Below are 26070 nucleotides of genomic sequence, written 5' to 3' on the forward strand. Positions count from 1 at the left end.
CAATCCCCTGGGGGTTTCTTCCCCTAATATTTTGTTATAAGCTTTTCTCCTCATGTAATTTAAATTTTTTCAAGGCATTTAAGTGACTACATACTTGTCTACACACAATGTTGTACCTATTCCTAAGCTGTTGGACATCTGAATTATCAATATTTCCAACTTTTCATTATTTACAAATAGTACCACAATGACTATCACATGCATAAATGGAATGCACATGCTGATATCATTAGGAGAAATGTCAAAAAGTGGACTTGAAGGAAATGTTTACTCAGCACTTTTGATAAATACTACCGGTATGTCCTCCAAACAACAGAACCAAAGTCTACTCTCAGTAGCAGTATGCCAAGACTCAGTCTCCCCCATCCCACCAGCAAAGAGTATGAGCAGTTTTTTTAAAAATGTCATTAATTTGGTAAGTTAAAAAAAATCATCACTACTTTTAAATTTATGTTTCTTTGCTTTTGCTTTTTAATGAGACTATTTTTAATATATTCATTTTTAGCCACTTTGGTTTCTTCTTATCTGAATTACCTGTTTATGCCCTTTGCCTGTTTTTGGACTGAGATCTTGTATATCTCATTTTTTTTTCTCTAATTCCTCTATCTTTTATTGACCTTTTATTAGCTATAGTTGTGGATAATATTTGCTAATTTGTTGTTTCCCTTTTAATCTTGTTTATTATGAGGTTCTTTAATGTACAGAGTTTAATTTAGATATGCATACATTTAATTTTCTTTTACAATTTCTTATATTCCTTTTATGTTTATAAAATCCTCACTGCCAGGGTCAGGCACGGTGGCTCACGCCTGTAATCCCAACACTTTGCCTGGCCAAGGCAGGTGGATCACCTGAGGTCAGGGGTTCGAGACCAGCCTGGCCAATATGGTGAAACCCTTCTCTACTACAAATACAAAAAATTAGCTGGGTGTGGTGGCGGGCACCTGTAATCCCAGCTACTCTGGAGGCTGAGGCAGGAGAATCGCTTGAACCTGGGAGGTAGAGGTTGCAGTGAGCCGAAATTGTGCCATTGCACTCCAGCCTCAGCAACAAGAGTGAAACTCCATCTCAAAAAATAAATAAATAAAATAAAATAAAATAAAAAAACACCTCATTGCCCCAACACTCAACCAAATAAATATTAATACTGTGTTAGTTAAAAAGAGCACTTACACATTTAGAAGGAGAGAAGCCAGATCACTTGTTCAACTGAATAAATCAGTTGTTTTTATTTTAGCTATTCAAATGTAAAGGCATATAGGTCTGGGATTACACTGTGATTGGCAATACTAATTCTAAAATTTAATCACACACAATCATTAACAAGTAATACTGAAACAAGCCTTCTCTTAGAGCTATCTTAGTTAAGATTTTAGAATTACTATGAACAGTTTATGTCAGAGAGTTTCCAAAAGAATCAAAAACTTAATCTCAGCATGACTATGTCAGGTAAAATCTAGTTCAGCCAGTCCCCAAGAACACAGAGGGATGTAGTAGACACTATTAATACTTTGATTATTAGCAGTTATTTTTTTCCCGTCCCATTTCTAATCAAGATTCTAGTTTTCTCTGCCTTTGCGTTAACAGCTACATAGAAAGAAGAATGTTAATGTAGAAAGAACATAAAGCAAAATGAGCACAGGCTTCAGAACTTGCTAGATGTGGGTTCAAATTCTGCATCCACCACTAACTAGTTAAGTTTACCTCACAAAAGTCAAATGGCCTCTTAAAGCTTCATCAGCTGTAACACAGGCTTCAGTATCAGTCGCACAGACTGGGCACTCAATAAAATGTTTTGAAAATGATTTCCAAAGAAACACATGCTTGTTATAAAATCACTACTAAGAATTAAGGTTTATTTAGCAATATAATTTTTTTTTTTTTATACAGGATCTCACTTTGTGCCCCAGGCTTGAGTGCAGTGACAGGATCTTGGCTCACTGCAGCCTCGACCTCCTGGGTTCAAGCTATCCTCCTGCCTCAGCCCCACAAGTAGCTGGGACTACAAGCGCACACCACCAGACCCGGTTAATTTTTTTGCATTTGTGGTAGAGATGGGGTTTCACTATGTTGCCAAGGCTGGTCCTGAACTCCTGAGCTCAAGAGATCCACCTGCCGTGGTCTCCCAAAGTGCTAGGATTATGGGCATGAGCCACCATGCCTGACCTATTTTTCAACACAATTTTCTGTTCACATATAAATATATTATGTGTACATATACAGTTCTGTGGGGTTTTTGTTTAGTATTTTCTTTTGTTACTATTTCTAAGACATGAGGTAAGAGACTAAATCTATTTTGTTTTATAAGCAACCTCAATAAAAGATTAAACTACTTTCATGGAGAAAAATCCCCATCATAATGCTAGGACAATAAACAATTTGGAAATCAGTTCCTTTGTCCCACTAAAAATGATAAAAATATAAATTACCTCAAAAAGCCCTCAAATCATCCAATTCTCATTACAACTAGCAGTTCACAGCATCTACATACACACGCCAAATCTCAACCTTTTTCTAAACATTTATTATGTTCTACAGCTGGGGAAAAAAGGAACAATACAATATCAAATTTGAAGAGGAGTCAGCCACAGTGCGAACTTTTGACAATGGACTATTAACTATAAAACAAGTCCAACAATGAAAAAACACAGCAAAAAGTTACTTTCTGTTAAAACTGAAAAGCTTCCAACTGGACCCTCCCAGACCTGTTAAAAACAAGAAAAAGTAAATGAAACTGAAAAGCTATTTGAGATAAATAGATAAATATATACCTGGATGTAATAAAACTGTAAATACTAAATCAGGAAAGACTGTTAGTTTGAGGGATTGAATAGTTTTACATTGTTGGCCTCAGTCTGCTTTTCTTTTTCTAGAGTAAATGTTTCGACCACAGAATAAAACAACCTAAAACAATTTACATTAGTGTGAAAATATTAGCTGCAGGCGAGATACAGCAACATCATAAATCACAACCTCTCTCTGAGAAGAAAAAAATTGTTTTAACAACACCCTGCTGTTAGGGCCAGGTACAGTCCAAACTTATTTCTAAAATCCCAGTGTTACATAACTGAAGTACATTTTGATGGAACTGGACATCAAGTTATATAATTACCAAACTACTGCATTCTGTTTTGATTTTTCAGCAAAGAACATGACAGGCCTGGGGATGCAGCAAGAGAAGAAAATAAATTGAAAGCACCACCCATTCGTTTATAATTTAAAAATAGCTTTTATTTTTAAAATCATCTAGGGAGAAAAATCACAAATTCTCAATATTGCATCCCAAGACTAAGCCATATAAAATGGTCTTTTAAAATCTCAATTCTTATTTGTCATTTTTTTCAAGGTATTTTTAGGTGTTTCCATTATTTAAAAACAGACACAAAAGCTTACTCAACAAAATGTTAAGGTACTTTAAAAGTTAATTAGAGGAGCATTATGATATTTATATGCTTCCTTTCCATAGACAATAGCACAATGTTGTTGGACATTCTACTACATTTGATAGAAAATTTAGTAACAGCTGTCTGCTTGTATAGCAATAATCACAAAATATGTGGAACATATATTCCCAGAAAATCGCATCTTCATCTGTTGGCTTAAATTTAAAGCATCAGAGAATTAGTTGAATATGAAAAGGCTATTATCTAAAACCTATTGATGTATTAATAACCATAATGAGGAGTATTCACTTTAGAGCAAATGCACAATCTCCTCTAAAACATGACTTTAATACAATGCAATCATTAGAAGATCACATCAGTCTGGGAAAAGCTCACACAAAGGATTATTAAAAAACTAGCATCTCTTTATTTTCTTCTTCACAGAGAAAATTTACAAATACATTGTTTTATTTAAAGCCTTTTTAAAAGGCAAATAAATGAGATAACAAGAGCTTCAGACGTTTTTGAAGCATATATTTGAAAACTTTAGATGACCCTGATAAAGTCTGCAGGAGTATGCAATACCCTGAATAAATGGTAGAAACTATTTAAATTAGTAAACCTAAAACAACTAAGTAATCTAATAAAAATTCATTTAAAAGTTGTTCACCGTGAACTAACACTGTAAATACTGGTGATAATTACCGTGACTCAAAGGGATTGTGCCATCCTTGGGCTTCTTTTCTTCTTCAGTTTTCTCCTAGAATACAGAAAATGGGGTTTAGGTGGTATTTCTGGATAATTTTTGGAAACACTGAAAACTAATGTTCATTTTTGCAGGAAGGAAAGTTATGAAGATCCTTGTCACTGAGGGGGACAATACACACAGTACTCAGAGCCTTCCGGTGGGTGCCCAGGAGAGGCACACATGATCCATTTGGACGTGGAAGGAATTCATTAAAAGTATTGTTTCTGGCTAAAATATAAGAGACAGGAAGCTTCGATAACAGTTAATGTTGAGGTTGACACAGGTACCTTCTCTGAGTGGATCCCTGGGCCTCACAGTCACACAGGAGTGGCTGACAGAAGAGGCTTGGTTCACGCTGAAGCCAAACCCTCCATCCTACTTTTGCTTTCAGCCTATCTGGGTCTACTACAGTTTGTAAGTACTCAGTTAAAATGCTTTAATTTTAACCAAACTGACCTTCATAGAATGGACAAGTGACTTCAAAGATTCCTGAAAAGAAACCATAAATTGTGTATGATGAACAATACAAGCAGACGCAGCAAGCAAGATGGTGCGGCCTCTCCCCATGGCACAAGCAAGGCATGCTCTAACTGCAACTCTCAAAGGAACACTTACCATTCAACAAAGACGAGGAAAGTGGCTTCTTTTATGAAAGATATAACAAACAGCACTTTGAAAGTGGGTATCCAGATATGTGTCTTATTTACATCATTTTGTGGCCATCAAAATATATTCCACCTATTAAAAATCCGTGGCCAGCCATGGTGGTTCACACCTGTAATCCCAACACTTTGGGAGGTCAAGGCAGGCAGGTCACAAGGTAAGAAGTTCGAAACTAACCTGCCTAACATGGTGAAACTCTGTCTCTACTAAAAATACAAAAAAGAAAAAATAAGCTGAACGTGCAGGCATGTGCCTGTAATCCCAGCTACTCGGGAGGCTGAGGCAGAAGAATCGCTTGAATCTAGGAGGTGAAGGTTCCAGTGAGCCAAGATCGTGCCACTGCACTCCAGTCTGAGTGGCAGAGTGAGACTCTGTCTCAAAAACAAACAAACAAACAAAAAAACTTGTAATAATTATGTACTTAAAAATCGGGAACAGAATTTCCCAGTTTTAAAATATTTTAAATGAAGGGTTTCAAGCAGGCTTTGAACTTACTTTTGGAAACATAAATATGCAACAGTTTTTTGGGTTTGTTTTTTGTTTTTGAGATGAAGTCTCGCTCTGTTGCCCAGGCTATAGTGCAATGGCACAATCTCGGCTCACTACAACCTCCGCCTCCCAGGTTCAAGTGATTCTCCTGCCTCAGCCTCCAGCTGGGATTACAGGTGCACACCACCACACTCGGCTAATTTTTGTATTTTTACTAGAGATGGGGTTTCACCATGTTGCCCAGGCTGGTCTCGAACTCCTGACCTCAAGTGATCTGCCCACTTCGTCCTCCCAAAGTGCTGGGATTACAGGCGTGCACCACCACGCCTGGCCAATATGGAATAGTTTTCATTACTTTCCAAGAACAATTAATTATCATCAGAGAATGTGAAAATTTAGCAGCTGATTTACACAAAAACTTTTGCTGAAAAATGAGTACTATGATTTAGTAAGTCTGACTAACAAGTATTTCTTCAATTTATTCCTGTACAGTTTGGGGATAGATTTCTTTAAGTTATGGCTAGTGTGGCTGTCAGTCCCAGTCAGAATGGGGCAGACCTGTTCATAGCACTTTGAAAAGCCCCACATCTGGGGAAACTCCTTAGTTGTAGGCAAGTGAGGAGGCTTGGTCACCCTAGCTTTGACAACCATAAAAACCAAATCTAAAAAAAATAGACTGCACATTTGGAAGGCTGAGGCGGGAGGATCACCTGAGGTCAGTAGTTCGAGACTAGCCTGGCCAACATACTGAAACCTTGTCTCTACTACAAATACCAAAAGTTAGCCGGGCGTAGTGGTGGGCACCTGTAATCCCAGCTACTCAGGAGGCTGAGACAGGAGAATCGCTTGAACCCGGAAGGCGGAGGTTGCAGTGAGCTGAGATCACGCCATTGCACTCCAGCCTGGGCAACATGAGCAAAACTCTGTCTCGAAAAAAAAAGAAAAAAAAGAAATACAGACTGCACGTAATGGTATCACAAAGCTCTAAACCAGGTTTTCAAAAACGAATCAGGTATACTAATATTTTAATGACAGCAAACTAGTTTTTAACTGATGAAATAAATACTATTAATTTCATTTTTCTACCTTTTTTTGGTTCCTTTTTTAAGTCTATGGCTTTAAGGTATAAAAGACAATTTGTATAGTAACAAATCGTATCAGTGTCTTAATTGTCTTTCATCCCCAAAACATAGCCTGGTACCTAGTCTAGGTCAATAAATATTTGATGAATGAAGGCAAGAATGAAAGGTTCAAAAAGATAATTTTTCTGCCTGGTAGATTTCACATCCAAAGTTATCACAGATATCTTTGTGCAATTAACAAAATAACATTCTGCTAAAATGTACTATAAGCCAGTGTTTCTCACACTTTAACATGCATTGGAATCATCTGGGAATCTTACTAAAATGCAGACCTTGATTCAGTGGCTCTAGGATAGGGCCTTAGATTACAGATTCCAACAAGCTCCCAGCAGATGCTACTGCCAAAAGCATACGGCCCTCACTGTGAGTGGCAAGGCTACCACCTTTTAGCAGGGCATGCAGTGGGAGTGGAACAGTCATGCAATCATATCTACCCTGTTCTGCTGCAAGTGAGATGATGAACTGCTGCCTTGGGTCTAACTTCCCATGGTAGCACTTTACCCCAGTTCCACCCCTGTTCATTCACTCAATACACAGGAAATTTACATATGTAATTCAAAACAAAGAGACTCTCTTCTACTGCAAAACCTAAAACAGTAAAAATAAACAGCATTCGACAGTTGATTATGTTCACACTACAGCTACTGAAGCATTTTTATAATCACTGTATCGTTCAAAAATAAAAAGAAATATATAATATGCTATCTGTCACTCAGTGAGTGTTTGGTTCACACTTCTTTATTTGCTACTGAAATTCTGCCTAGAAAGAAAAAAATATTCCGCACAAAAACATTACCTCTTACTTTGGATTTAAATTGCCCAAGCTTCCAATGTCTGTATGTTCTTTAGTTGGATCAAGGTTATAGACAGGTAAACATGCACATGTATACATGAAAGATTATATTGTGTATATCAGAATAAACATATATATCTATAACAGAGGGACCTAAGTTTAAACAATTTTGCACATGGAAAAGTATTTAGTATCATATGATAGAGCAGGGAAAATGCTGATTTTAGGGCTAGGTAACCTAAGGTCAAATCTCAACCCACCACTAAAAGCTATTTAACTTTGAACAAATGACCTACATTCTCTAGACTTGATTTTTCTCTCCTGTTAAAATAAAGAAATTGGACTAAATGTTCTCCAAAGTTCCTGCTAGCTTTAACATTCTTTGCTTCTGTCTAGCTAATTAATTATTTCATAAAGGTAATAAATCTACACTGCTATTAATGAACAGAGAATTAATTTTAAAAAACAAAAGAAAAAAATTAGCACTTTATCTTATCCTTGCAGACAGACCACTAAAGGAAATCAATACAAATTGCGAAAAATGAAACCATTACTGCGATTTCTAAGGTTTCAAACTTTAATTCTGAAAACTGAAAATAAAGTTCCAGAAAAAAATAGTGTTCTGCAAAAAAGGGAGATAATGGTTTAAGGAACATAAAGTAAGTCTTTGCTATGGTACATTTCCATTCATCAGTTTAAAATCCATCATTTTGGAAGAGAGGATTATGAAGTGGGAAAATAACCAAAAAGGCTTAATGTTCTGTTCCCTCCTGCTGGCACTGGATGCATCATATGCTTTTACTACAAGGCACAGTGACGTTTCCTAATTAATTAGTGTCTACATTTCTCTGTCTATGAATTCCAATCAAGGGAACAAAACGAAGGATTTTCAGCTGCTGACTTGGGTTTGGCAATTTCCATTCATCACCTTGGAACTGCCAGATAAGGCCCCTTTGCTCTCCTTTGCTGTCAGACCAAAGACTCCTGAACACTCCAGGATTTTTGAGAACCCTGCTGTTCTTGTTCTATAAGAACCTGCTATCTGTGGCCCAGAGGGTGATACACATTGGTTTCATGAACTGTAGAAAACAGTGAAATCCTATTTAATACCCCAGTGACAAATGGCTATTTGAATTTCAACTGCTGGTTCAAGTCCACTTTTCAACTTCTTTTTTGCTCTAATCCAATGTGGGATATAAACTGAAGATACATAGAATTCGCCTTTTGGATAAAAGTACAGAAATTTGTGGGACTTTTCTCCATTGCTCTACTGGAATTCAGACACACTCAGGGAGAATGAAATGCTTCCATTTTGTTCAAATACTTGATAATATAACTACAGTCTCCAAATGAAATCTCTCTAAAGTGTTTGCTAAGACACACACAAAAACAAAAAGTGAAAAATCTAACATAGCCTTATAAACACCACCTTCTCACGGTTTTTACCATCTGTAAGTGAATTTTACTGGCTGTTGTAAACTGACATCAGTCTTCTATGAGGCAACAAAATGTAAAGAGTTAACTATTACTTAAAAACAGAAACCAAAATAAACTCACCCCAAACATTTTTTCAGTATCTATTTAAGGATGTTACGGAAAGATTGCATTACCCTCTGCAAAAGTTGAGGTCAACCATGACCCCTGATGTCACTCTTTAAAGGCCAGTGGCCACCACTGCAAGTACAACTTCCTCCGCTCGGCCATCAAGCCTCACTAAGTGTGACCAGCCAGATCTACCCCAGTCACCCTGCAATCTAATTGCACACCAAATTTTATCCTTACTGAAATGGAAAGACCCGTAAAGATCTTGCGATCTAAGACTTGTTCTACAGACAAAGAAGCTGAGCCCAGCCCAGTGAAGTGACTTGTCTTTGGCCACACAGTTAATGAGCAGCACAGCAAAAAATAAAACCTGAATCTCCTGACCCATGCCCCAACCCCACCCAATGCTCATCTACTAACACTGCCAATAGCAACATCTGCTCCAATCAGGTAAGTCATTAAGGTCCTGCCATATATCACAGACGTCACCTTCTCTTCCAACCCCATATCTTTGCTCATGCTGCCTCCTTAAGGAGCCCAGATAACTCCGCTCTGATCCCTCAACTTTATTACCTCTCAAGGTTACAGAGCATCTAGATGTTAATATATTAAAAAGTTATATGGCCAGGCGCAGTGGCTCCCACCTATAATCCTGGAACTTTGGGAGGTCGAGGCGGGCAGATCACGAGGTCAAGAGATCAAGACCATGCTGGCCAACATGGTGAAACTCCATCTCTATTAAAAATACAAAAAAAAATTAGCTGGGCATGGTGGTGCACACCTGTAGTCACAGCTACTCGTGAAGCTGAGGCAGGAAAATTGCTTGAACTGTGAGACGGAGGTTGCAGTGAGCCAAGATTGTGCCACTGCACTCCAACCTGGTGACAGAGCAAGACTCCATCTCAAAAAAAAAAAAAAAAAGTTGTATTCTCTCAGATTGGATTTACCAGGTTGGATTTAAAAGCTGTTTGTTACAACAGAATAACAATGCATTCAAGATAAATATCTTAGATACTCTTCATCCTTCAAGGTCAGACTCAAGCTCTCAATGACTCTACCTTTCTCTGAAGGGTGACCATACCTTAGAGCACTAATGTGCTACACATGTACTTAGTTGTTCTCCATTACTCTACATAAGTTAGTTTTCCTTTATTCAGCAATACTCTAAGATCCTTTAGAGAATGAAAAATGTCTCATATTTCTATCTCTCAAAGTTCATCACTCACTATTTAGATAAAGATCTATTGATGTTAAGAGGTTCACAGGGAGAGACAGAATGGGATTAACATTTTTTCAGTATCAAATATTTTATATACACAGAGATCATATATTTCATTCTTATACATTCAAACAAAATTTCCTTTTTCATCTGTGAAACTTGCATTTTTATGTAGCAAATTTGAAATTTCACAGCCTGTATTATTATTTTGGGGTTTTGTGCCTAGAACACTCACATACACACTAGACATCAATGAAATAACCCTGAAAAAAAAAAAAAACTTCATTTCCCCAATCACCATATGCCAACACTTTGCTAGTCAATTCTAAAGCAAGCTGGTGAGCAGAAAAAGCTAGCAAAGGGCACCAAAAATGACACTTATCTTTGTGTTAGAAGTTGTGAAAATACAAAATACGTCAAGGAGTCTAAAAGGACAGAGAAAAACCCTCTTCAAGTCTGCAGCAGCACTACAGGGACCAGATCATAAACAGAGGTTTACCCATATGGTAGAAATAAAGATGTAAAACATATAATAAATTCCAAGGAAAAGAGGCACTCTCTCAGATGTGTTAGGGAGAGGATAAACTAGGGTGATCTCTTTGGAGGATGATATGGAGTGGTTTATCAAAGTTTTAAACAAGCATACCCTTTGGTACAATAATTTCACTGCTATGATAGTACTTATGAATGAACTGCAAAAGCATTCACATATAAAAAGGATATATGAATAAGAACATTGGATATAACATGGTGTATAACCACAAAAATTAAAATAATCTAAATGTTCACAGTAGGGCACTGTTAAAATAAATTATGGCACATTCATAAAAATGAAATACTATGCAGCACTGAAAATAATAAAACCTGTATCTCCAAAACATTCATAATTAAGTGCAAAAAAAGCAAGATGCAAAACAACAAGCAGAATGTGAGTGCATTTGGGATGTGTGTATGTATGTGTATAGGTGCAGAAAAGGTTTGGAATTTTTAGCTGGTTTTTTTTTCCTATGTAGACATACAAGAAACTGTACATAGTGGTCACATGGTTAGGAAAATATTTAGGGGTTTAGTGTATGTGTGAGGGGATACGGTAGATAATTTAATTCTCACTTAACTGCCTGTCTGTACTGTTTGAACATATGCCTATGTTCTGAAAAGCATTAGAAAATATTTTTTTAAATTATATCTAGAAATACATAGAAAATTAGTCTAGAAATATTCATTGACAGATATTAATATTATCATCTAAAATTATTAGATATCCAAGGTATGAAATTACTATCTCAGAAGAAAATGTTCGGAAACACCCAACTGTACATTTGCTTGATGTTTTATGTGCATGATCTGCCAATGGGATGTTATTTAGTTGACTAGAAATGTCGCTTGTAAACCAGAAGGGTAACACACAAAATAAAGGATGTTACCAATATTTCAAGGAGTCTAGCAAAATTCAAGCATGACTCAACCCTTCTTTCCACAGTGAATGCAGCCCCAGGTGTGAATACAGCCTACTATATTAAACTGTTAAATTTGACTAATGAAAATGAACATTGTCACTGGCAATGAGCCCCAAACTGACAGTGCAACGTGGACTAAATGTGCATCTTTTCAATGATATGTGAACATGCTTTAAAATAATATGTCCCAAACATCCCAAAAGGTAAACTAAGAATACGGCTCTTTAAAATATTATTTGAAAAAATTTATTTGCATGGAGATGTCATTAAGCACCAGGAACATCATTTAACAGATATTTTTGAAAATCTAACTATACAAGCCCTGCACTGAAAGCGTCTCTCAGTGTTAAGCACTGCTGGAGTCCAATAAGGGGAAAATCCCAGTGTGGGGTAGAAATAACAGTAAACACATCAGGATTAAGTTAGAAACTGAGTTGGTCTTTAAGAGGAAATTGGGATTTTTGTTAATGCAGAAGAGACAAAAGGTTAAATACTCAGATTGTAGAGTACTAAGATAGGGTGGTAACAATCTCAGCAGCTTAAAGAGAAATGATACTGACAATTAATATAAAATATGTGTGGATGGGGGAAGGTGGTCTCAAATGTAAAACAAAAAAATTTAAGAAAAATACTGATTAACTGTAACATGACTAGCAGGTAAGATGCATCTGGCCACTTCCCTAGGACAATGGTTCTCAAACATGAGTGGGCATCAGAATCACTTGGATTGTTAAAACATAGATTGCTGGACCCCACCTCTACAGTAGCTGATTCAGAAGATCTGGACTGGGGCCAAGGAATCTGCATTTCCAACAAACCTCCAGGTGATGGTGATGCTGCTGGTCCAGGGACCACATGTGGAAAAGTACCCAGAATAACTCTGAACACATCAAATCCTGAGTCTCATGCTCTCATTCCTCAGAGGACACGACACAGCAGAACACTAACAATGGCATCTTCACCTAAGCCAAGACAGATGCAGGCCGGCTCAAATCTGGTCCAAGACACCTCTTAAATAGCAAGTTCTTCCCTTATACATGTAGAGCTCTAAACTCTCCTGGAACTGATCTAAGAAAAGTAACCAATCTGGACTCAGGGAACTGGCCCCTGGCCCAGTGTTAATTACCCTATTGCCCAGTGAGGCTAGTCCTGAGGGAATGGCTCCAGAGTTTGACATAGACCTATTCTGAACACCTTGAAACCAACCTCAAACCAGATCATTCCTTGAGATGTCTCATTTAATGTCTGGAGTTCATCAAACCACACCTAACCTGGAACTGAACAAAAAGAAAATGTATTACACGATGTCACTTCAGCAACTGCAATGTGTAAATGTATAACCACAAACCACATGAAGACCCCAAAATCCACATCCAAATAAATGCTAAGAGCCAATGAAGGGTCACAGATGAGAATGCTGTAATGGCCCACCATCCCCAAAAATAGTCACCATGGAGGTCTTCTGGTCATTCTGCTAACTTTTAAATTTGCAGGAATACATAAAGCTGTCCTAAGGAAACAGAACAGGCACGGTGACTACAGGCATAGTGAACATTATACCTTCTAAGTGTCTAGATGTTGCTGTGAAGGTATATTTTTAGATATGATTAACATTCACATCAGCAGGCTTCGAACAAATCAGATCACCCTGTAATGCGGGTGGGTCTCATTTAATCAGTTGAAGGCATTAAGAGAAAAAACAGGTCCTCCGAGGAAGAAGGAATTCTGCCTGCAGACTGACCTGGACTCAAGACTGCAGCACCAACTCTTCCCTGGGTCTCCAACCTGCCAGGCTGCCCCGCATGTCTCAGACATGTCAGCCCCCACGACGCACCTCGATAAATTCCTCTTTTTAAGATAAGTCTCTCTCTCTCTCACTCTTTCTCGCTGCTAGCTCTCTCTGTGTGTGTGTGTGTGTGTATACAAACACACAAAAAAATCACACACATATACACATACACTCATCCTAGGGGGTCCTGTTTCTCTGGAGAACCCTAACACAACCCCCGCAGTTTACAGCCTCCGTTCTCTCACTTGAGAATGATTGATTACCTCCATCTTTGTGAAAGAAAAGGTCTCCTTTCACCTTTAAAATTAAGATCACCTTTTAAAATATATCAGACTTTAATAACACTTATATTCTATACCACTACGCATGAAAGTCAACCAGAAGCCACATCGTTTCCAGTGACTGAAAAGCCCCTCAGTGTGGTTATGTGAACTCTACTATTTCATGGTGCATTTTGGTAGCGAGCACACACTGTGAGGAAGGGTCCAGGGAGTGACATCTTACCAAGCATCCGTCCTGATCCAAACGCTCTTTGGAATCCATATTGAGCTTCCTTTTCCTGTTGGGCTGTTTCATTGCCACCCCTGCACTCCTTGGCAGTGGTTTTCTGTAAAACAGGGTCATATAAGAAGTTGGGGATGGGGGTGTGACCCCTTCAGAATTACAGAAGCAAACAAGAAAATGCTTTCAATTATACTTCTCATAATTGGTTGCTATAAATAACCTGATAAGTTGACAAAAATTTTGCAATTGGATTTATAGTCCTTAATACAATAATAAGACAACGGGGAAGAAATGCGTTTTCTACCTCATCTAGAATTTATATAATGGGGAAAATAGATATTGTTGCTTTTGGTCTTATCTGGAATAAAATGTTTGCTTTTTTGCTTAGCTGACTAACCAATTAGGATTCACTGCAATCAAACTGCACAGGTTCTGTACTCACATGGTCTGACAGGTATTCTTGGTAAGAGGTCTTAGTCATACAAGGCATAGCACAACAATCTGAAACAGAAAATAAGAAAAAATTTCACCAATTCAATTCATCATGACCCTTCTTCTGTATATTCATAAACAGTGGTAGACATTCTTTGAAAAGTTATTTGAAATGAGTTTTTTTTTTTAGAGGGCAGGTCAACCATTTTGGAGAACCAACCACCAATACCAAATGAGTTCCACTGGAGCTATAATTCAAAAGTCATTCACTCTGAAATAATGTTAACAATTGAAATATAATTTTTTAAACTTTTAATAGCCCTAAATCATCTATAGTCTCCAGTGCTTTACAATGATATATCCAACTTCTTCATTGATATTTCCACCTGAACAATGACACTCCAAATATGGCAAATGTAACATATTTGCAACCTAGCTCATCTTCCTCCACACTGCCTCCCAGTTCTAGGTTCTCCTATTTGCACAGATAACTGGCCACCCATTTGCCCAGAGCTTCCTCTTACGGTTGTTCAGACTGTACACCACCCAAGAGCACCAACCCAAGGGGCAAGTGGAGGCTGAAATCCACCGTGGGCTCTACACCCACAGTTCACCTGTCACTGGCCTGCATCATCCCAGGAGAAAATGCATCTTTTTCTCATTCAAACAATACTACCTTCTGGGCTAATGTCTGAGCCAGAGAACTAGAAGTTGCCATCATTTCATCCTTTATATCACATCGTACATATTGCCATCAGGTTTTGTTGATTTTTAATTTACTAAACATTTATTGAATTTACCTTCTTCCTCTACTCCTATTAACTCTGATCATTCCAATTTTATGTTGCAGTCAATCCAAAGGTCTTAAAGTTCTTTGCAAAGCAAGGTTCCTGCTGCTTCTCCACTCCATACTTCTGCTGGTCCCTCAACCTCTGAACACCTTCCCCATTGCCTGCCCTCCCTTTTCCAACTTATCTAATTCTAACTCATCCTTTCTGACCCCACTAAAAGAGACTTCACAGCTTTCAAGAAGGTCTTCCGTGCCTACCTCCTGCTCCAAGTAAACCAAGTGTGTCTTTTCTATATTGCATTTCTTGTGCATACCTTTATTGTAGTTTTTGTTTGCAGATATGCCTCCTTTTATGAGCCTGTAAGCATCCTGATGACAAAGACTGTGAATTACTGATTCTTATTTTCCACTGTCTAGATATTACCTGGCTCACAGCAGTCTCTCAATATGTGTTTATTGACTTCAACTACATAAACATGTCTCTCTGAATTACAGAGAAGCCTCAAGCCCTTAAATCCAGTGAATATTAGTTCTTGATCCATACATTATCTTTTATAATGCTGTATGACTACAGTGAGCACAGTTTTCAAAATTAATTCCTTTCCCTTTTTCTTTAATATACAAAACAAAAAAATAAACAACAAAAAACTTCCTTTCCACATACCCTTTTGCTTCTAGTCAGATGATATTTATGTTCTTAAGACAGGCACTTATGTACTAAATTCAATAACATTACATTCATTTTGAAGAATGTAAATACAATTTTTCATGCCTAGCTTCTGGTAATTCTCTGAACATCTATGCAAATGAACAGCATAGACTTGATGCCTGTAGCAAAGTATTATTGCACAAGACACAAGCACTGCCAAGGCTGTCCTGCCTTTCACGACAAATAATACCCCACGGCTTGTCAAACTGAAATCATCTGGCTACTGACATTTTTCTCCTCACCATCAAAATGATCTGCCTTGCTAATCTCTGGCAATTATCTCAATAACCTTGATTTGTTTAAAACAGCAAGAAAGCCTGAATTCACATTATTTTATATCGGGGGAAAAAAATGAAAGTTTTTATACTTTGAGGAGAAATTTCAACATACAATTTGGTAATAATGAATTTCCTCTGGATTTAGAAATAATAAAGCAACACCGAACAATCCATATAAGATTTTGCTGCCAGACAAAAAGGGAATCAAATACAAGATACCATTAAATACATAGGAGACGAATGACATACAGATGGACGACAGATGGATGGATGGATGGATAGACAGATAGACAGACAGATAGATGATAGATAGATAGTCTAACACACAGAAAAACAGGCTTAAAGAGAGATTTTGTATAATCCTTTATAATGTCAATGCAAAGAACATATTCTACCCAACCGAATAGGACATTTCTTTTGAAATAAACCTAACTTAATGTCCTTGGCATGGTATCAAAATACATGGATTACTCTGATTGTCCATGATATACGGCCTACTCCCAGGAAGCCCCAAATGTCACATCAGCCACGTGTCTCCTTGCTGAGCTTTGAAAACATATATAAAGTTTTTGGAGTAAAAAAAGAGAATAATATCAAATTATAAAACACATCAAAGAAACACATTATCCAGGGTAAGTAAAGGCATGTACCAACTACACTGAGCTGCGCTCAGTGTCCCCTGGCTTTGTGACAGTGCCCAAGCACCACCTAACATAGACAAGGTGATGTTCAGTGATTTTAATTAGAGAAGCTTCTAAATAGTGTTTTAGATTTTAAAAAAACAACATAGATAACTACATATAAATGTTTTGTATTTCTGTGTAAAAATTGAAAATAGTGTACTAATTTTTCAATTTAATCCTCTAAATGAGTTTAATTTCCCTTCATAGTAGAATTCTCTGTCTGCATGTTGCCAAATACTAAGGAGATAAATTAGACTGATACTTAGAAAGCATCTGAATACTTCAAATGGAAGGAGTCTATAAATAACTAAAATAATTCACTATCTGTCTATGTCCAGGTGCTATTTGGCAATTCTTTCAAAAACATTTTATTGATCATCTATTAATCACCAGTATAGTTACAGGTACCTTGAGGAATATGAAGCCGATTAATCACACACCCTCTAAAGGGAGATAAGTATAGCAGCCATATGTCCTGGATAACCCAAGGTACGTCTGCCTTCTGCCACTCATCCTGGCATAAGGATTAACAGCACTGCTTTCACTCCCCCAAAATATCCCAGTTTAAACAATAAATCGTATGGTACCATATGGGTAAGAAACATACATAAATTAATAAGAAATGTAACACATGCCATTAAAAAATGACAGAGTGGCCTGGGTGTTCACAGGAGGGACAATAGGTCTAACAACATGCACGGTGAAAGAACATTTCTGGTGGTTCTAGGACACTGCGCAGATCTTAAATGAGTTTATCACCAAAATATCGAATACAAATTTCTGATCACTGTACTGATTTCCCACTATTTCAAAGATATTGCCAGCCTAGAATTTATTCATCTGGTTGATACTTGATGTTAATAATACATAATGTTTGAATAAATTAATAAATGATTACAAGTGAATGAATTATTAATAAATGATTATAAGTGAATGAATTTTGATAACTTATGCGTGAATTATTGATCCTTCTTAATGGCATAATAGCTAACATTACTTGAGTACTAATGTACCAGGCATAGCTATCAGCCCTCTACACATACACTTTCAATTAATACTTATGACAGCCCAACAATATGTGTACCACTGTCGCCCTCATTTCACAGAAGAGGAAACACCAAGGGGTTAAGTAACTTGTCCAAGGTTATATAACAGGCAAGTAGCCAGACAGTAGAATTCTGGGGTCCATCTTTGAACACCATACTATGCTGTAGCTTTTGTAACTATATTATAAGTTTAGTTATCTGAAACTTAACCACTCAGTACACTAACCAAATCCCTGCTACATACAAACATGTAAAACAGAAATCACGTAAAACATACATGATTTAAGGCAGAAACTGACAACAAACTTCCTGTGGGAACCACTGGCCCTCATGTGGAGCCTATCTGCATAGTGGCTCTTTATTGTCACTTTACTTATGTCATGGCAGCCACCTGCTCTCATTTTTTAAAAATTTTGCCTTTATTACCTATTTTGGAATCTTAAAATACTGATAGTTAATCATGTACTAATTCTGCACCCATAAGTCTTACATAATACTTTATGAGAATAGCACGGTAAGTCCCAAGATTCAGGGTCCAAAGGGTATCACAGAGGTTGACTGAAACTCAGAATTTTCTAAACAATTACATTACTCTCACCGAGTCTATCTCACTCCCCTGCCACCCCCATCAGAGCTAGTGCTGGTGCCCACTGCTGGGAGACATAAGGACAGGTCACATCACTGGACCCCTTGCAGATAATCTTCATCACAAGCCCGAAATTTGGCAGCCCCATGGGGTGGCTACCCAGAGGAATAGCAGTGTTAACAGTGGTCTGGCTCTCGGGGACTCCAACTTCTAGCGGAAGGGGAAGTACACCACATCAAGGGAACACCCCATGGGACAAAAGAGTCTGGATACCAGGCCTTGAGTACCAGAACATTCTGCTCGTGGGAAGCTTCTTTCAGCAGAGGCATGAGTGCAAGGCTGGTGCTCATGAAGGCTCTTGGAGAAGGGGACTTCTTTTCTCTCTTATCCGTTACTGCAAACACAGCTGGGGCTTCTCCTATAAGAGCCTGACATGAGTGTACCTATAGACAGCCTTTCTGGAACACTTCAGGGTGACAGCATCCTCACAGTAGGAGTGCCCTCCAGATTCAGGCTTGCACAAGAAGTGGAATCACAACTCCTCTGTACTTGGAACATCAACATTCCTAGACATGAAAACAGGTGCCTGTCTGATATGAATACCTGAAACATTGGGTCAGGAGTGCATCTGGGAGTTGGATCACTTTCCTGCTGGCCTAGCAGAAGAAATAAGGTGGCTCCCACCCTTCCCCCTGATAAGACCTCAGTGTTTTTCACTGAAAGCTCCCCCAGCCACCTCTATCAAGGCTGGGACATCTGCCCACTATTGGGTTCTGCATTTACCCACCTGCTTTAGCCAAAACCAGTTTCTACCCAGGGATACTTTCCCTACTGGCCTGAAGCTTTAACTATTCAACCCAGTAAATAAATAAAATACTGGGACAAAATAAATACATACATACATATGTACATACATACATACACACTGTGGGGAAACAAGATAAGCTTCAAGAGATCTCTGCCATTCCAACCCCATAGGAGATGCTGAACTTGTTCACACACTGAGCACATTGGTGCTACAACAGGCATCTGGGAAAGCCACAATACAAAGATTCACTATAACCAAGGAACCCATACAAATTACTGAGCACTAAAAGCACCAAGAGCCAAATTAGGCTATAATAAACTATTAACATGAAAGTCACATCCTTCTGAAATACCACATAAAAAACTCAAAAAGGAAAAATTACTAAGCTACTCAAGCAGATGCCAGAGAAAGGTGAAAACCAACATAAAGAAATGAAAAAAACAATTCAAGATATAAATGAAAAATGTTATACAAAGACAGATATTTTAAAGAAAAACCAATCAGAACATCTGGAAATGAAAGACACACTTAGGGAGTTAAAAAATGCAGTGGAAAGTTTTAACAACAGACTAGACCAAGTAAAAGAAAAAATTTCAGAGCTCGAAGATAAGGCTTTTGTTCACCCGATCAGACAAAAATTTAACATCACACACCAGGGTCTATCATGGGGAGGGGGGAGGGGGGAGGGATTGCATTGGGAGTTATACCTGATGTAAATGATGAGTTGATGGGTGCTGACGAGTTGATGGGTGCAGCACAGCAACATGGCACAAGTATACATATGTAACAAACCTGCACATTATACACATGTACCCTAGAACTTAAAGTATAATAATAAAAAATAATTTAAAAAAATAAAAATAAATAAAAAAACAAAACAAAAAAAAATAAAATAAATCAAAAAGAATTAACAAACTCTCCAAGGAATTTGGGATTATGTAAAAGGTCCAATCCTAAAAATAACTGGTGTTCCTGAAGGAGAAGAGAAAACAAAATGTTTAGAAAAATTATTTGATGGAATAACAGAGGAATACATCCCTGGTCTTGATAGAGATTTAGATGTCCAGACACAAGAAGCTCAAAAAATTCCTGGGAGACTCACTGCAAAAAGAACATCACCAAGGTATATAGTCATCAAGCTATCTAATCAACATGAAGGAAAGAATTCTAAGAGCAGTGAGACAAAATGCAACAGGTAACATATAAAGAAAAATCTATCAAACTAACAGCAGTCTTCTTGGCAGAAATCTTAAAAGCCAGAAGGAATTGGGATTTTATTTTTAGCCTCCTTAAACAGAATAACTGAGAGCCAAGAATACTATATCCAGCAAAACTAAGTTTCATAAATGAAGGAGAAATAAAGTAATTTTCAGACCAACAAATGCCAAGGGAATTTGTCATTACCAGACCAGCCTTATGAGAAATGTTAAAAGGAGTTATAAATCTTCAAACAGAAGCTCAATATGCACTAGAATAGAATCTCTTGAAAGCATAAAACTCACAGGGCCTATAAAACAATAACACAATAAGAAAACAAACCATCTAGGTAACAATTAATATAAGGACTGCAACAGGACCTCACATCTCAATATTAATGTTGAAAGTAAATGGTGTAAATGCTCCACTTAAAAGATACAGATTGGCAGAATGGATAGAAAAATCACAAACCAAATATCTATATTTAAGAAACCCACTTAATACGTAAAAATTCATATAAATTCAAGGTAAAGGGGTGAAAAAAGATATTCCACACAAATGGAAACCAAAAGCTAGCAGGAGTTGCTATCCTTATGTCAGATAAAACAGAATTTCAAACAACAATAGTAAAAAAAAATACAACGAAGGTCATTATATAATAATAAAAGGATCAATCCAACAAGAGGATATTACAATCCTAAATTTATATGAACCTAACTCTGGAGCTCCCAGATTAATAAAACAATTACTACCAGACCAGAAAAATAAGATAGAACAGCAACACAATAATACTGGGGGACTTCAACACTCCACTGACAGCACTAGACAGATCATCGAGACAGAAGGTCAACAAGGAAGCAATGGAATTAAACTACATGCCAGAACAAATGAACCTAACATATATTTATAGAACATTCTACCAAAGAACTGCAGAATATACATTCTTCTCATCAGCATATGGAGCATTCTCCAAGATAGACCATATAATAGGCCACAAAACAAGTCTTGATATGTTTTAAAATATTAAAATCATATTATCTTCTCAGACCACAGTAGAATAAAGTTGGAAATTAACTCAAAAAAGAACGCTCAAAACAATATAAATACATGGAAATTAAACAATCTGCCCATGAATTATTTTGGGGTTAACAATGAAACCAAGATGGAAATTTAAAAATTCTTTGACATGAGTGACAACAGTGACACAGATTATTAATACCTCTGGGATATAGCAAAAGTAATGCTAAGAGTATAGTTTACAATGTTAATGACCATAAGAATGTCTGAAAGTTCACAAATTGACAACCTAATGTCACATCTCAAAGAACTACAGAAAGAAGAACTAAACCCAAAGCTACCAGAAGAAAAGGAACAACAAACATCAGAGCAGAACTAAGTGAAACAGAGACAACAACAGCAAAAAAAAGTCAATTAAACAAAAAGCTGCTTCTTTGAAACTATGAACAAAATTGATAGACCATTATTAGCAATACTAACCATAAAAAGGAAAAGATTCAAATAAACTCAATTAGAAATGAAAATGAAGATATTACAACAAAAACTATAGAAATATATAAAATCATTTGAGACTATATTAACACCTTTGTGCACACAAACGAGAAAATTTAGAGGAAATGGATAAATTCCTAGAAACATACAACCTCCTAGATTAAATCAGGAAGAAATAGAAACCCTGAACAGACCAATAACAAGCAATGAGTTTGAATCAGTAATATTTAAAATGTCAACAAAAAAAGCACAGAGCCAGATGAATTCACAGCTGAATTTTACCAGATGTTTGAAGAACTGGTGCCAATCCCACTGAAACTATTCTGAAAGACTGAGAAAGAGGAAATCCTTCCTAACTCATTCTAGGAAGCCAGTAACACTGATACCAAAACCAGGAAAGGGCATATCAAAAAAATAAATAAATAAAGGAAAAGAAAACTGCAGATCAATATCCCTGATGAACATAGATGCAAACATCCTCAACAAAACACTAGCTAACCAAATCTAACAGCATGTCAAAAGATAATACACCATGAACAAGTGGGTTTTATTCCAGAAATGGAGGGATGGTTTAACACATGAAAGTTAATAAATGTAATATATGACATAAACAGAATTAAAAACAAAAGCCATATGATCATTTCAATATAGGTAGAAAAAACAAACTGCAAAAACTCCAGTATCCCTTTATGATAAAAACCCTCAACAAACTAGACGTAGAATGGACACACCTCAAAATAACAAGAGCCATGTATGACAAATTTACAGACAACATCATACTAAATGGGGAAAAGTTGAAAGCATTCATCCTTGAGAAATAAAACAAGGATGCTCGCTTTCATCCCTTCTACTCAACAGAGTATTGGAATCATAGCCAGAGCAATCAGTCAAGAGGAAGAAATAAAGAGCATCCAAATTGGAAGAGACAAAATCAAAACAAATGACTGTGTATCTAAAAAACCCCTAAAGACTTCTCCAAAAGTCTCCTAGATTTGATACATTAATGCAGTAAAGTCTCAGGTTACAAAATCAAGGTATGTAAGTCAATAGCACTGCTATACACCAACAACGACCAAGCAGAATCAAATCAGGAACTCGAACCCCTTTACAATAGCTGCACACAACCAAGGAGATGAACGATCTCTACGAAGAGAATTACAAAACACTGCTGAAAGAAATCACAGATGACACAAATGGAAATACATCCCATGCTCATGAATTGGAAGGATCAATATCATAAAAATGACCATACTGCTCAAAACAGTCTACAAATTCAATGTAATTCCTACCTAAATACCAACATTATTTTTCACAGAATTAGTAAAAACAATCCTAAAATTCACATGAAACCAAAAATGGGGCCAAATAACCAAAGCAACCCTAAGCAAAAATAATAAATCCAGAGGTATCACATTACTGAACTTCAAATTGTACTAAAAGGCTATAGTTACCCAAACAGCATGGTACTGGTATAAAAATAGGCATGCGGACCAATGTAACAGTATAGAGAACCCAGAAATAAAGCCAAATACAAACAAACAAAGGATACAAAAACATAACAGGGGAAGGGCCACCCTATTTAATAAATGGTGCTGGGAAAACTGGATAGCCACATGTAGAAGAACAAGACAGGATCCCTCTCTCTCACCTTACACAAAAATCAGCTAAAGATAACCAAAGACTTAAGTCTACAACCTGAAGCTGTGAAAATTCTACAACATAACCTGGAAAATCTTTTGCAGACACTGGCCTACGCAGAAAATTTACGACTACAACCCCAAAAGCAAATGTAACAAAAACAAAAATAAATAAATAGGACCTAATTAAGCAAAAAAGCTTCTGTACAGCAAAAGGCATAATCAACAGAATAAACAGATAACCCACAGAATAGAAGATATTTGCAAACTATGCATCCAACAAAGGACTAATATCCAGAATCTACAAGGAACACAAACAAGTCAGCAAGAAAAAAACAAATAATCCCATCAAAAAGTGGGCAGATGACATGATTAGACATTTCTCAAAAGGCAGCCAACAAACATATAAAAAAGTGCTCAACAACATTAATCATCAGGAAAATGCAAATTAAAACCACAGTGAAATCTATCACCTTACTCCTACAAGAATGGTGATTATTTTAAAAAATCATAAAACATTAGATGTTGGTGTGGATGTGGTGAAAAGAGGACATTTATACACTGCTTGCAGGAATGTAAGCTAATACAACCTCTATGGACCACACTGTGGAGAGTTCTTAAAAAACTAAAAGATCTACTATTCAATTCAGCAATCCCACTACTGGGTATCTACTCAAAGGAAAAGAAGTCATATCAAAAAGACATATACACTGTTTATTGAAGCACGATTCACAATTGCAAAGATATGGAACCAACCTAAGTACCATTGTTCGGTGGGTGAATAAATAAAATGTGGTATATATACACCATGGAATACCACTCAGCCATAAAAATGAATGAGATAATGTCTTTTGCAGCAACTTGGATGGAGCTGTAGGACATTATTCTAAGTGACATAACTCAGGAATGGAAAACCAAATACCACACATTCTCACTTATAAGCGGGAGCCAAGCTATGGACACAAAAGCATACTGTGTGCTATAATGACCTTTGGAGACTCAAGATCAGACAGAAACAAAGGGGTCAAGAAAGCAGATGGCAGACCAAACATCCCATGGCTAAACCAGCCTGATTAGCATGGCACCCCATTTCTTTCACTGCTGACGCCTCTGGAATAAGTGAACTGATTACTCTACCTGTTCCCTTCTTGCTAGAGTCTCTCTCTCTCAAGCCAAAGTCCTGGGAAAGAGCATCCAATTGACCAGTCTTAGATCTTCTTCCTGCACTCTTGGACAAAGCAATGGGGAAATGGAGGATCTGCCTCCTGGAAAACCCTAAGTCCTCTCTCATCATTCCCCTAAAGGAAAGCAGCGTTCTATGAGCAAGAGAGATGGATAATGAGTAGGGGAGGAAAGGCTGCTTCCCACTCTGGGCTATGAGATGTCATCATCTACTGGTGCTCACTTTTCACATCCAACTGCACGGCTACAATGTAAGAGGAATGTAGAATGGTTGCCCAGGTCTGAAGTTCTGTTCCACTGATAAGTATCTTTATTGTTGATGTCATTATTGGGCATTCTAGGGGCGTCAGCAATATTAAGTTCTTCTTACTATAGGACAGAGAGTACATTAAGCATTGTATGTGCATTAATTTGTCTACTCCTCCCAGTGACACTGATTTAACTGTAGTAGCTACAATACATGATCTTTCAGTTATGTACTAGGAAAAATAACTGTAAAAGAATACAGGCAATACTTAGAAAAAGGAAAAATAATAAATACAGAAAAAGAAACACACTATTACTAGAAAGCAGGGAAATGCATATTAAACGTAAATATCCTCCTCTACCCAGGAATATGACTGGTAAAAGTAAGGCTCACCAAGTGTTGAAGTGAGTGTGATGCAAGCACCAGGAGTTCTCACATCCTGCTGAGGAGGTGAAATTGGTACACCTACTTGATGAAGCACTTGGGAATATCTAATAAAGCTGAGTAAGGCTGGAACTATGCATGCCTAGAACCTGGCTGTTTCCAGATAGATAGAAAACCTCTAGCACATGTGCAAAAGGTACAATGTTTATCGTGGCTTTTGTCTGTAACAAGAAATATATGATAATACCCAAACACCCATCAATAGGAAAATGAATAAATAAATTGTGATATATTTTTAAATGGAATATTATACAGCACTTAAATGAGTTACAGTGATATATATTCTATCAAAGATAACTCTATAAAATATATGTGAATCAAAAGAACAGGGTGCAGGATGATACATCCCATACATCATTTATGTAATGTTTGCTTTCAGATATACACACACACACACACATCAGGTTAAAATGTAACAACACTGCTGAAAATGAAACCGACAGCACAGCAATTACGTCTCAGGAGGGGTGAAGATACACAGGTTTGGGGACAGGAGACTTCCAGTGTAATTGCAATGCTTTGTTTCTTTCAAACAGCAGAAGCAAGTGTGGCAAAATACTGAGATTATTAAATCTGGACAGCCAGCGTAGAGTGGTTCATTTTCTTATTCTCTACACTTCACTACATATTTGAATATTTAAAACAAAAATTCAACATTAGGGGTAGCATATAGGAGGAATTTTATATGTTCTCATATTTATTTATTTAGAGGTCACATTGGCCCCTGAATATCATCACCAAGTAACCACGTTACGTACTCCCTCAACAGCAATCATTTGCTCAGAACCTTAGA

General features: G+C 37.1%; 1 protein-coding gene across 16 annotated transcripts in view; it reads right to left on the reverse strand.

Annotated features, from left to right (window-relative positions):
- LOC105478848 (L3MBTL histone methyl-lysine binding protein 4) overlaps positions 1-26070 on the reverse strand; it is a 448884-nt gene that overhangs the window by 332586 nt on the left and 90228 nt on the right. For 9 of the 16 annotated variants that reach the window (XR_011617077.1, XM_071085617.1, XM_011736543.3 and 6 more), the window contains exons 2-5: positions 14172-14230; positions 13730-13832; positions 4588-4620; positions 4089-4143 (exon numbers count right to left, since the gene is read on the reverse strand). Coding sequence is in view for 13 of the 16 variants with exons in the window: in XM_071085617.1 (XP_070941718.1) it covers positions 4089-4143; positions 4588-4620; positions 13730-13801 (160 nt within the window). In the remaining 3 variants the exon portion in view is untranslated. Of the gene's footprint in view, positions 1-4088; positions 4144-4587; positions 4621-13729; positions 13833-14171; positions 14231-19768; positions 19844-24541; positions 24617-24809; positions 25295-26070 lie in introns of those variants that run through there. The other 7 variants (XR_011617078.1, XM_011736550.3, XM_071085621.1 and 4 more) reach the window with 5 other exon arrangements.

This window comes from Macaca nemestrina, chromosome 19 (genome assembly GCF_043159975.1).
Source record: "Macaca nemestrina isolate mMacNem1 chromosome 19, mMacNem.hap1, whole genome shotgun sequence".
NCBI lineage: Eukaryota > Metazoa > Chordata > Mammalia > Primates > Cercopithecidae > Macaca > Macaca nemestrina.